At 25.1% G+C, this 13,970-nt stretch overlaps 2 protein-coding genes across 5 annotated transcripts; both read right to left on the bottom strand.

Moving 5' to 3' along the window:
• Positions 1 to 5,323: 5,323 nt before the first annotated feature.
• Positions 5,324 to 7,012, bottom strand: BCIN_09g07120 (hypothetical protein). Its single transcript, XM_024695354.1, has one exon. The coding sequence runs from the start codon at positions 6,888 to 6,890 to the stop codon at positions 5,556 to 5,558; it is 1,335 nt and encodes a 444-aa protein (XP_024551148.1). The 5' UTR covers positions 6,891 to 7,012; the 3' UTR covers positions 5,324 to 5,555.
• A 5,178-nt stretch (positions 7,013 to 12,190) lies between these two features.
• BCIN_09g07110 (hypothetical protein) lies at positions 12,191 to 13,660 on the bottom strand. Of its 4 annotated transcripts, XM_024695352.1 has the most exons (3): positions 13,512 to 13,660; positions 13,341 to 13,384; positions 12,191 to 13,280 (listed from the first exon to the last, which is right to left on the bottom strand). In XM_024695352.1, exons 2-3 carry the CDS (start codon positions 13,351 to 13,353, stop codon positions 12,280 to 12,282), a joined length of 1,014 nt encoding a protein of 337 aa, XP_024551146.1. In that variant the 5' UTR covers positions 13,354 to 13,384; positions 13,512 to 13,660; the 3' UTR covers positions 12,191 to 12,279. The 4 variants fall into 4 exon arrangements, with proteins under 4 accessions (XP_024551146.1, XP_024551144.1, XP_024551147.1 ...); XM_024695351.1 differs by having other exon boundaries at positions 13,341 to 13,660; XM_024695353.1 differs by having other exon boundaries at positions 12,191 to 13,384.
• Positions 13,661 to 13,970: the final 310 nt, after the last annotated feature.

The following is a 13,970-nucleotide window of genomic DNA, read 5'->3' as shown; positions in this document are numbered from 1 at the left end:
GATATTTATAAAATTCTTGAATATTTTATAGAATATAAATTGTTTGTAAAATTGAAAAAATGTATTTTTTATATTTATAAGATTGAATTTCTAGGATTTGTTATTTTGAAAGCGAGAGTGATAATAGAATTTAGTTGTATTCAAATTATTATAGAATAATTAATATTTATAAATTTTAAAAAGCTATAAATACTTTTGAGCTTTATAAATTTCTATTAATAATTTATTAGAATCTATTTAATAATAATTTATAAAATGATTATTTTTATAAAAAAAATAAAGAAAAATAAAATGGTAGGGGAGTTTATATAGATAAAAAAGGTTTAAAATATATTTGAAATATTAAAGAAAGTATTTATTGTGGTATTGATATTTAAGTATTTCGAATTATTATTTTATATTATAATCAAAATTAATTTATTAGTATTTATTTTAGAATATATTCTATTATAATTATTTAAAAAAAGAATTACAAAAGTATCAATACAATAATAATACTTTATTATATTCTATTCAAGAAAACTGAACTCTATAAAATAATAATATTTTATTTATAATTAGGAATTATTAATAATATATATTATATTTATATAATAATATTATTATTTAATAAATAATTAATATATTATTATAATGAAATCGAATTATAATAATTTATAATATTTTATAATAAAAAAGATTTTCAATAATAAACAAATTAAATAAATAAAAATATTAATAATTTATAATTTGAAAATAATATATAAAATAAGGAAACTAAATTCAACCAATAAATTATTATATTATTCTAATTATATTATTAATATAAAAAATATTAATAATATATTATTTACATTTTAAAATAAATTAAAAAGTATTGTAATTATTATAAATTTATTTTATAAATTTATTATAAAAACAATATCCCTATATATTATTATTAATTATTTATAAAGAAAAGAATATAATTTGTTATTATATAAACAATTAATTTTATTAATAAAAACTAATTACAAATAATTAATATTATATCAGATTATTAGTATTTTAATATTCAATAAAATAGTATTCAAATTTATATCAAAATTAATAAAAAAAAATTTATTATAATTTTAAAAAGAAAACGATTTTATAAAGAATAAAAAATATTTAAAATAAAGATTATATTTTGTTGAAAATGTTTTATCATAATAAATAAGTATTAATGAACTTTTTAAATACAAAAAAAATATATATATATTATTAAATAATATCTTTAAAATAAAAATCTTAGAAATATATTATAATAACCTTATTGAAAATTATTAAAATATTATTAAAATATTAAAAATATTGAAATCTAAATATTATTAATTTTCAATAAAAAAAGATATTAAATAATATATTAAAATATATATAATATATTAGCGAATTATTATCAAAAAATATAAATCATATAATGAATTACAAACTCTCTCTATTTCAAAAAGATTTTGAAAAAAGATAATTATAGATTTTATTATAAATTTATTTTTTTCGAAATATAGAAAATATATATATAATTCTATTTTAATAATAATTAATAGATTTATAAAACTAGTTTAATATATTATTATTAATAAAATAATATTGTTTTTTGAATTAATTAATATTATAATTAATATAATATTTGAAAAATTTGATATATTAAAGAGTATAATCTTTGATAAGGGATTGCAATTTATTAATAAATTTTGAAATAATTTAATATTTTATTTATAAATTTATTATAAATTATTGATAATATTTTATTTACAAATTGATAATCAAATTGAATAATAAAATCAAAATTTGATTTATTATATAAATTGTTATATCAATTATAAATAAAACAATTAGATATTATTATTATTTTTTATTGAATTTATATATAATATAATATGATATAATATAATTAATACAAATCTATTTTAGATTATATATAATTTTTAATTTATATTTTATTATGTTAGTGAAGATGTTGATTTAAAAGAAAGGATGTTAGTAATATATAAGTATATTAATATTTTAAAAAAAAAAGAGAAAAATTAAAAGAATTTTAGAAATTAATAATTAATTAGAAAAACAAGAATATTATAAAGGAATTATTATAATAATATAATATTGAAAATAAGATAATATTAAATACAAAAAATATTAAATAATTATAATTCAAAAAAAAATTCTTTAATTAATTTATAGATTTTTTTATTATAACAAATATAATAATTAATAAGCAAGTATATAAATTTGGATTGTTATTTATTTATAAAATCTATAATATTTTTTATATCTTTTTATTTGAATTATAATATAAATAAAAAAATATTATTGATTTGTTATTATCAAAAGAAATTAATAATTATATAAAATATAAAATGGAAAAGATTTTAATATATAGAAAAAAAGGTAAAGGTATATAATATTTAATATAATAAAAGGATTATTAATTAATAAAAAATATATAAAAAGTATTTTATAATTTAAAAAATATAAAGATAGTAATAAAAGAATATTATAAAAAAAGTATTATTAATATAGAAAAAGAAAAGAATAAAAAAAAGGTTTAAAAATATTTAATATAAAAATTCTATAAAACTTATATTTAGAATATATATATTATATTAAACTATTTAAAAAAATTATTTAATAAAAAAATCAAAAAAAAAACTTTTCTAAATTGATAATATATTAATAATCAAATCCAAATAATCTATTATATAAAAGAATTCTAAAAAATTGAAATCAATTTTTTAATTTATTTATTTGATTTAAAAGATTAATTATAATATTTCAATTATTAAAAAGAATAGAATCTATATTATTAATATATCCCCCGAAATTTGCAAATTCGATTTAATTAATTTTATTCTTTTTATTAATTTTATTTGAATTATTAATTCCTTTCTTTTTGTTTTTATAAATTTCATTAATAAAACAAACTTCTATCAAAAAACTAATAGTTATCTATTGCCTTTTAGAAATCCATTTTATATTAGAACATTTAGAATAAAGCTTTTAAAGCAAATCTATTTAATTATTAGATTTATTAATATAAATTTATTAAATAATATTAAAAGTTTTTTTTTGAGATTTAAAAAAGTTTTTGAAATAAGAATAAAGTATTAATATATTATAAAAAATAAATTATAATGATTTAGAAATGAAAAAGGAAATAATAGATTTAATTATAAATTTATTAAATTGAAAATAATAAAGTATAATAAAAGAAATATTTTTCCTATTCAAATTTTCAAATAATAAAATCGATATATTTTTATTCAAAAAATAATATAGGATATCAATAATCTAATAAAGTTATTTCAATATATTATCCTTTTTAAAAATAAATTTTTTAAATTTATTGAAATCTATAATTATATTTCTCTTCAATTTTGTAGAATCTTTTTGAAAGTTTTATTGAATTATTATAAAAATAATAAGATTTATTTAATTCAATAAAATAAAAGTATAATAATAATTTAAAGAATTAATTATTATATTCAAATTCTATTTATTATTTAAAGATTTCAAAGGAGTTTGAATATTTTATAATATATTAGTAATAATATATATAATATAAAAGTATATAATCAAAGTTATGAATTCTCCTTTTTTGTTTGAATTTAAAATAATAATTAATAATGTAATAAAAGTTGTAATAATAATATTTAAAATAGATAGATTATTTTAAGAATTATTAAATTAGTTATTAATAATATCAAAAAACAAAAGTAAAATAATTGATAATAAATTAATATAAATCCACAATACCTTTTATAAGATTATTAATTTTATTCAATTTGAATATCAAAAGAAGAATCAATTCCTTTACAAATTGAAGTTTATAAATCCCCTTTTATTTAATCTTTTTTCAAAAAAAAGTCTTTATTATTTTAACATATCGATTATATTAGCAAACTATTATTTCAAAAGCATTCTTATTTTTTTAATTATTATTTGAAATGAAGTATTAAAAAATATAAGTTTAATATAAGAAATTTATATTGAAAGCAAAACAAGGAAATATCAAAAAGCAGACTTTCTTTTATTTATAATAATAATTATATTTAAAAGTAGAGCCTTTATTAAAATAATAAAATTCGTTATTAGAAAAGATAGCAATTTGTTTAGAATATCGAAGATAAATAGGAATAATTAATATGATAAAGGCTATTATAAATCGATTAATAATAACAATCGAAGTAATAAATTATAATACAGCTATCTTTGTATAAATAAATAAAAGAAAATAATCTAATTGTAAATAATATATCAAAGGTAAGGAAAGTCTTTTTTATAGAATTATTAATGATTTGTTAATAAAACAATAAAATGTATAGGAATGTCATTGTTTGCTTATTTATTGTTTATAAATACTTAAAAATAAGATTGGAATTACTTTTGGAATGTGGTATAAAATCGAGTATACAACGATACAATAATACAATCTATATTCTGAATAAATAATACAAAAGAAAATAAATACTTTTCGAAATATGAAATATAAAAAGAAAGGTTTTATTATAAAACAAAATGTAACCAACTCAATTAGATATATGATAGTGGATTTTTTGGATCTATTATATACCAAATGAAACTTATATATATATAAATTATATAATTTGCATAGTTATAGAAAAGCAATGAAAAGTTTTAATATTATAATATACTAGTTGATTCATTACTATTATTCATCCTAACATCTGGATAGAAAATTGAAATTTCAAAATATCGATTTTTCAATTTATATATAAATTATATACAAATTCAAAATTCTAATTAGAAGTTTAATAAAACTATAATAAAAATAAGGGAAAATAAATTATTTATTTTTTTAATAATTTCAATCTTATATCTATATAGAAATTCAAGAAAAATTTATAAAAAATCAACAATTATAGATATAAATCTTCTATAGGGATTATTAATCTTTATAATTTCAAAAGTATTTTTATATATATTTATTTAATATAAATTTCAATATATTTTTGAATTCATTTTATTTGATTATAATCTATTAATATGATAAAAATATTCAGTTTATTTTTATGAATTTTTTTTAAAAAGTTATAAAAGTTTTAAATGGAATTTTGAATTTGTATATGATTTATATATAAATTGAAAAATCAATATTTTGAAGCTTCAGCTTTTCATTCAGAAAAATCGCAAAATTCTGAAAACTTGTAATTAAATCTAAAACAATTCAAATTATATTTATATAAAATCTTATTAAATTATATTATATTTTGATAGAGGTATTAATAGAACAAAAAGCGATTTTTGATATAAAAGGGTGATCCAAAACAGAAATGGCCAGAAAGTAGGGTGGTTGACTTAGCACTAGTGACTTCTATTCCTTTTAATAAGATATCTTTTATTTGATTTAGATTTCAATTGAATTGAATATATTGTAACACTTTGCTGTGGAACTGCGAGAGCAGGGTACAAAATATCTTTAGAATCTAAAACTATAGAATCACAATCCGATCGCTTGTAGAATGCTCTTATATGCTAGCTAGGTACACGTGATCGTACACGTGAGCGACAGCATTGCAGTTGAGTCCGGCCTGTGACAGTTATCTCTTAGCATAAAATCTCTGACCCAAAATGCTTTGAGGAGTGAAGCCACTCATTGGATTCGATCGCGTCCAGTTGCCTGCTTCCACAATATCCATACTAACGAACGCAGCATTGCGACTCCGCTGTGCAGCCTGCCATATCTCATCCATACCCACTTTATCCGCCTGAATTAACCTTAACTCATAAAAGTTATACACCAATTGGTCTAGCCTCACCCATGTGTACCCCTGATACCCTTCTGCATATACTTTTCCTGGTACAGGATAATCGGCCTCGAAGGCACGGATCTGCATACTTTCGATGGACCTGCCAGATTCAAGAACCGAAGCCATACATATGCGATCGAATACTAGGAAAGTATTGGTGAGGATGCCCGAAGTAGCAAGTCCGTTCTTGTAGTTTTCAAACTGACGTGGTTTGTTGAGGGTGATAGGTGCGACATCTGATCTCTGCTCATACTGTAGGGGATCCTGTAGGATCTCGCGAAAGGCGTTTCTGAGCACCAAGCCCTCCTTTTGGATGCTATTCTCACTTACATCTAGAGTAGTCCCAACGCCAGGTGCATGAGGTACCTCCGCAGGGCCCGGTGCATTAAATGGAATCATCCGCCATTTCACATCAATAACATCCTTTGAGCCATTGTATCTCAATGCACAACTGACGAACCCCCCCCAACTGCGCATAAAATTGTCCAAAGTTTCCGCATCCAGCCCCTGCATTGCCACATCGTACAAAACTACAAAACCCCAGAACTGTTTTTCTTCTTTATAGAGTCGGTGAATCCATTCTGGGGCATTGGACAGGGCAGCCTCGGCTATGGCTTTGTCTTGTAGTTCTCTTGCGCGGGCAGGACGCATATAGGATTCTCTGATTCCAGCGAGGATCGCTTCGCGCTCGTTGGGGAGATAGACGCATTTCTCAGTTGCTTCAATTGCTGCTCCTTCTTCTCCCAGGATTATTTCTTCTGTTTCACAAAGGTGTTCCCAGATCTCCAAACGCTCCGCTTCCGTTTCAGGAGTCCAGAATCTGTTTTTCAGAAGTATTATTTCCTCTTGTGTAAGGCTGCTCGGGTCCTTGACAGCTTTCTCAATCAACGCCGCACGTGAAAGAGTTGTTACCGCTCTGATATTTGCTGTCTCCGTATTTACATCGGGAAGATCGAGAAATACACGCCGTTCTTCGTCCGTTAGAGTGGAGGGAATAGAAAGAGCCTTTTCCTTCAACGATGGATAGGCAGTAATAATTTCGTCAAGAGTAATGTGGTTTCTTAACACTCTCTTATAAATGCCCATAAGGGCTTCGAGGACTGTCCTATCGGGCTCAGGTGTCATAGTTATTTTGTACTCTTATCAATTTCGATAACAATTATATATCGTAACAACAAAAGTGTGAAAAAAAATAAGCTTAAGAGTAAAAAATCTTAAAAACTCTGTGTAGAATTCAATTCAATATCATAAGAGTGTAGTAAATGAAACCTCTATATGAATTATATCGTAATGTAGTACTGTGTTATATAATTATTATAAAACTGTATTGTAGTGAGCCCTATGGTAGCAGAATCCGCGATTGACGAAGTGGCTGCTTTGTCAGCCCTAGAAAATATTCAATATTTTTATAATGTATTGAAAAAAGCATTTTTAAAGTATTTATTAGGGGGCTTTTTTTTGGTAAATAATTAGAAATTTTTATTCCAAAGGGATTTAGTGAAATTTTTGAATTCTAGTTTAAGATGATTAATATTTTATTTATATTGAATTTGATTAATAATTGAAATGAATATAAATATATAAATTAAAGTTAAATAGATAATGTATATTAATAGTATATTCTATATAACATGATATAATAGTAAAGCTTTTAATTAAAAAAGAAATTGAGAGTAAAGTAAATGAATGATTTATTCTTTATTTTTCTTTCTCTTTAAGTTTTCGGCTAATACCTTTCATCTATTTCCTAACTTTTATACTCACTCTCCTTTTTCTCCTTTTAGCTTTTACACTTGTTCTCCTTCTGTTTACTTTTTTTAGAATTCTAATATTCATTGATCCTGAAATCTCTAAGGCTTTTCAGGGCTACAATTTTCTTTTTTTCTATTAAAAGTCAATATTAAATGAATCTCATTTTGTATCGATTCCATTCGTTATTAATGAATTGGCTATATCGTTATTAATGAATTGAATATATTATAAATGTAATGTATGTATAAAAATTTGTATAGGAATTTAAATTGAATTTCTTTTTATCGAAATTACTAACTTTGCTATTATAGGGGAGGTATTTTTGAAAGCTTTATATACTTTGTAACGCTTTATTAGACACACACCCCTGCTTCATTATCTCATCAAGTATTAAATCAGGTGATGTGATTTATCAGGACATACACTACACTCTATGCGTAGAATAAAAAACAGGCGGAATTTGATCAATGCGACATGCGTTATTTAGGTGAGGGTGCATATACTCATTCTCAGGGTCAAATTCCGCCTGTTTTTTCTCCTACACATAGACACTAACTTATACCAGCATGTAAATCATCTTTTTTACGTACGAAATTCATTCGTGCGTGGTCGTGTACTTTCTTTGTATGCTAATAGAATTTTTTGGAAATTGAATGTAGTTATAGCAAGATCAATTAGCTAGACAATCGATGTCAGTCTCTTTTACTCATAAATCAAATGAATAGCATTTAGGTTCTATTAGTTTATCCTCTATGTATTCATTCATATACTGAAAAGGTTATGAATCTTCTTGATACCTTCCTTGAATGAATCATAGAAAGTAATACAGCAAAATTAGACTCTGCAGACTTCAGCTTGAAAGATGTTATTCGGTCCCGAAAAGGACAGAAGGATCACAATTAATACATTCGAAAGAAGGTCGGGTGGTATGCCTCTCAACCAGCATACCGGTTGGTAATCATCCTAAAAGTAACCAATCCGGATCCTTTAGAGCCCTTGAAGATCTAGTACTGTATTCTTTCGAAAAATTCGAGAAACGCTAGCAAGGATCATTACTTTAGGGTGTTTTGAGAGCCAATTGGCTTCTCCCTAAACAAAATAAAACGCTTCAAAATAGAAGTAAATATTCGATAGAATAATTTATTGAGATGGTGAATCAAACAACTTTGGTGTTTTCCGTAACCCCAACTCATGATGAGCTTAAATTATCAATCCTTGCTAGCGTTCCTCGAATTTTTCGAAAGGATACTGTAGCCTAAAAATAACCCTGTCGTATAATTTTGAAATCAATTTCAGATCGAAAGTTTAAGACATACATTGTTTTTACCTATATGATTCGAAATTATTTAACTCAATGAATCGAAGATATATTCTTCTTTTGACTTTACATATTGTTAGTAGGCTTTGAAGCTAATTAAATATACTCAGGATTGATGAGGTTGAGCTTAGGTACGTGTTCAATTATCTAACTGCTTAAAAAGCTGTCCTCCATCTACAAATAGTCTATATGTAAAAGGGACCCTGAAGGACCGACCCTCTTATGCCCTGTGGTGGTAGAATCCGTGGGTGACGAAGCGACCGCTTCATAAGCCTAAGAAAATCTTTAATAATTTTATAATATATTAAAAAAAGCGTTTTTAAAATACTGATTAAAAGGCTTCTTCTTTTATAAACGATTAGAAAATTTTATTTTAAAGGAATTTAATGAAATTCTTGAATTCTAGTTTAAAATAATCAATACTTTGTTTTTATTGAATATAAATATATAAATTAAAGCTAAATAGAAAATATAAATATACAGTACATTTTGTATAACATAATACAATAGTATTAATGAACTATAGTTTTGAAATATAAAAAAAAAGAACATTGTTTTTGATGTAAATATTAATGGTAATCTTAGTAATAAGTATAATATTATTATTGAAAAAGATATGATGGATTTAGATAATAAACTTAATAAAAAAGATAGAAGCTTAAATTACTTTGGTTTGACATTGAGATTGCTATAAAGAAAAAGAATTTTGAAAAAAAAATATAGTAAATAATCTTATTAATCCTAGTATTACATTTTGTAAGAGTTGTAGTCATAGCTCGTACTACCCTTATCGAAAATACATCAAAAACTATCATTTATTCAACTTTTCAATCCCCTGAAGATTTAATGTAATATAGAGTAATTCTTTAATTTTTATCAAAAATAATAAAATATCATTGAAATCATTCAAAAAATAAATGAAATCTCTTTTAAATTGCTTTCAATTGAGATATAAAGTCTGAAAATTGAGAATTTCGAATTTTTAGAAAAACTACTTATTTTATATAATAAAAACGTTATATATTAAAATTTTCTTAAAATTTAAGTTTCGAGGTTCTATATTTCAATTATAAAAATCATTAAAAATATTTTATTCATTTTTTCTCAGTTATTATCTGACAAATCAAATTATATCAAAGTTTCAAATTTATAGTATAATAATAGTTTAAAATTTTATCTGATATTTAATTTTGTATAATAAAATATCATTTTATAGGAATTTTGTTACGAATTAATAAAGGGTACTACGAGCTATGACTACAACTCTTATTTTATACTTATCAATCAAGTTGATATAAATAGTTACTTATATAAAACAAATAATTTTAAAGCTTTTATAGATAATTGATAGTATAAATAGAACCTCTAATAAATAACTCGCGAGTATAGATAATTTTGCGCAGCCTAGTATGAAGTTCGCGGATTCAGCATTTTGATTCGCGCCGCAAGTATCTTTGTTATTATTATATAGTATCTAAATTTCTATATAAATTTTCTATACTCGAGTTTATTTTTCGCTAGACCATACTAGGGAGGTGTAAAATTACATATGAATAGTTAAATTAATATATGCCTTGATTCTAAATTTTATAGAAACTACTATAAGATCTTTTATTAATATGTAATTGATTAGTTTGTACGGAAGCCTGCTCGATTTCTTCGGTCATAACATGGATTTCGATAAGACACTTTAAGAAATTCATGCATGGTGAAGATTTTGCTTGAGGGTCGTGACAGAAACCATGAGCCTTGGCGTTGGTTGAAAGTTGGTGAAGAGTTTGTAGTCTAAACCCCATTGAGTGAGAACACCGTTGAAACAATAGGAAGCCTGTAATAGCCCCAATCTTATCATCCCTGTAATAGCAAAGTTAACATTTTCAATGAAAAGAAATTTAATATAAATCTCTATACAAATTTTAAAATATACATTACATTTATAATATATTCTCTTTATTAATAACGAAATAGTTTTTTCGTTATTGATAAATATTCATTGTTTTAAATGAAATTTACTTAATATTAACTTTCAATAAAAAAAAGTAAACAAAAGTTTTGAAAAGCTCTAGAAATTTCAGAATTCAATAAATATCAAAATTGAAGGGAAAATGAATATAAGGGAGATAAGTGTAAAAACTAGAAAAAGGAGAAAAACAAATATAAAAATTAAAAAGAAAAGAAGAGTAAGTATAAGAGTTATAAAATAGATAAAAAACATTAGTCGAAAGTTTAAAAAAGAAGAGAGTAAAAGATAAATTATTTATATTACTTTTAATTTATTTTTCAATTAAAAACTTTACTATTATAGCCTATACGTTGGTGATTCTATAGCCTATTACTAATCCGTTGTAACATAAAGGCAGCTCCCGTAATACTTAAATCGATCTAATTTATTATTACTATATATATCTATTAAATAATCAAAGTGACCAATTGACATAGCTATCCCTCTATAATATAAAAAGAAAATAATTCATAAGAATATATTCTTAAATATAAAAAACTAACGTGGTTTATTATCGAGTGGGTCATATCATCGAGTGGGCCACTTCAAAATACACCAAAATTAGCCTTTTTGTAATATTTACATTTTAATAATTAATCAATATTCTTGGGAAAAAAAAAAGATATATCAATAAGAAAAGATTTCTTATACAAATATTTAATTCTTATATGAAAAATTGTATTATATTCTATAAAAATTAGAAATTGTTACGATTTTCGTTACAAAAATATTATTTTAATAATAACTCCTATATTAATTAGAATTTTGAAAAACAAATTACATTTTTATAATATTTATATAATTAGATCTCATAATTTCAAATTTTATAAAATTATATTATTGAATGAAGAAAGTGCACGGTTACGTATAAACGAATTTTGTATATATTTATAGTAGCTCACTCGATAATATGACCTATTCGATGATAAACTACGTTATATGTTTCAAAAATAAATAAAATATTAAACGAATATCAATATACAAAAAAATACTTATTAAGCAAAAATCTTTTAATAAATTATTTCAATAAAAATTTAATATTTAAATTCATTATAATGAATATCAAAAAAGAAAATTTTAAATAAGAAAGTATGTTTTAATCAATATTATAATTAATATAAGAAAACAAATTATAATATAAAAACCTATTAAAATAATATAATAAATCCTAAATTATTAGACTCTTAATAGTTTTAATCAATCAATTCAATTGTTATTGAATGATATAGAATTGAAAATATAAATTGAGGTGAAAGTGATATATTCGGTGACATGATGTATTCGGTGTTTAATCATATTGTACTAAATAATAAAATGTTAAATCAATTAATAATAAGAAAAAACTAATTAGAATGTAGTATAATATAAAGTAGTTTCAAAATTGACTATATAAAGAATTTAACTCATTACTACTTTCATTATAAATTTCAATTTCGATACACCTACTCAAAGAATTTAAAGCTGAAGCCTTGATTGCTGGTGTCGCCCGGTACATTCTTGCGAGAATAAGTAGTTTTGCCCCACCAAACGAAGCTGCCAGTGAATATAGCCCGGTTCCCCCAGCTATATGGAGTGCCCTTTTCGACACCATGGAAAACAAAAGGGATACGATTCGTTCCACCGGGGCTATTGCTGATGTCGCCGTTGGGTAATGCAAAGGTGTTGTGACCAGGCCCATCAATGTGGAGAGTTGCATCCCAACCACTCATCATCCTGTCTTGGTGTGAACCAAAGAGGCAGCCGTTTGATTTATACCAATCCCACACATTGGTTGGGTCACCACCAGCACGAAGGCGAAGGTCTGCAAGGCAGTATTTGTTGTCCCAGCTGCCGTTAGCGGAGTACACGATATGCAGTTGTTCATTGGGGTCAATTATAGCCTCGGGACCCTCATTGACCAGTGGACTGTCACCTTGCTCCCAACTTTCACGTGGCTGTGAAATTACATATCGAGCTCCTGTCGGCGTGAGTGGGTCACTCATCCGACAAATGTATAGATTTTGTTCCGAGCTACTGGCTCCTGCCCATCCAGACCAGACAAACCATCTTTGCCCGCCGTAATTGAAGAAAGTGCCATCAATAGCCCACCGATCGTCGGGTAGAGCCAGATTTTGCTCTGATGAGTAGGGTCCGAGAGGTGTCGTGGCGCTGATCACATACATACGGTGATTGGCACCTGTGCCGGCAGAAAAATAGATGTAAGTATTTGATCCCTCCATGGTAATCTCAGGAGCCCAGACTTCTCCTCGGCCTGCATTATCAGACCAGACCTTGTGACCACTGTCGGCAGCGAGACCCTCGAGTGTGCTTGAGGAATGAACATAAACGGAAGCGCCGTCTGAGCCAGTGGAATAATACGTGTCACCAACTCTCATAATAGACGGATCAGAGCCGCCTGTGATTCGTGTCGTGAATGCAAAATCGATGAAAACAGAGAGCATAACTACAATTGCTAAGAAATTAGCAATGTAGGCTCGTGGTAAAAATGAATGGTAAGACATGCCGGAAGTATTCATTTTGGTAATGAATGTGTTCTCCAGTGATGGACTTGTAATCATTCTGTCAAATTTATTTATTTCAAGGTCATGATTCTTCATATATATCAATACAGAATCGAGTCTGCGGTGCTCTGCAGGTCACTAGAACTAGGTAGCCGAGGGATGGTTTTACGTACACTCAATTTTCCTAATGTAGGTATGTAGGAATGTACCAGGTACTAAATTACGTTATTCCACGATCCTTCACATTTTTAGCTACTTCATCCTTCAGAATTTGAGTCTTAATTGACGAAAGAAAATTTTAAGACATTAAGAGCACGAGTCCAGATTTTAAATCGGGAGAAAGATGTCAGCTTACAGCTTAGCTGCCTTTTGTAGGACAACATTCTTTTTATGTGGAATTTGCAGAATACGAGTAGGGCTGAAAGTCGAAAAATCCACCCATCAGTACCCACACCGCAGCCTACTATTACCTGACATTCTTCTTTTACGATGTCATGCCATTTTATCATGCCATTTCATTGTGCCATTTCATTGTGCCATTTCATTGTGCCCATAAATGCCAAGCTGCAAGGGGTACTTCAAATTCAGAGGTTTCTTGCAACCCGATTTTACCTGGTAGGCCGTTTTCTGAC

The sequence above is a fragment of the Botrytis cinerea genome, chromosome 9 (genome assembly GCF_000143535.2).
Source record: "Botrytis cinerea B05.10 chromosome 9, complete sequence".
NCBI classification, from domain to species: Eukaryota; Fungi; Ascomycota; class Leotiomycetes; order Helotiales; family Sclerotiniaceae; genus Botrytis; species Botrytis cinerea.
This window is presented reverse-complemented; position numbering and strand designations above follow the sequence as displayed.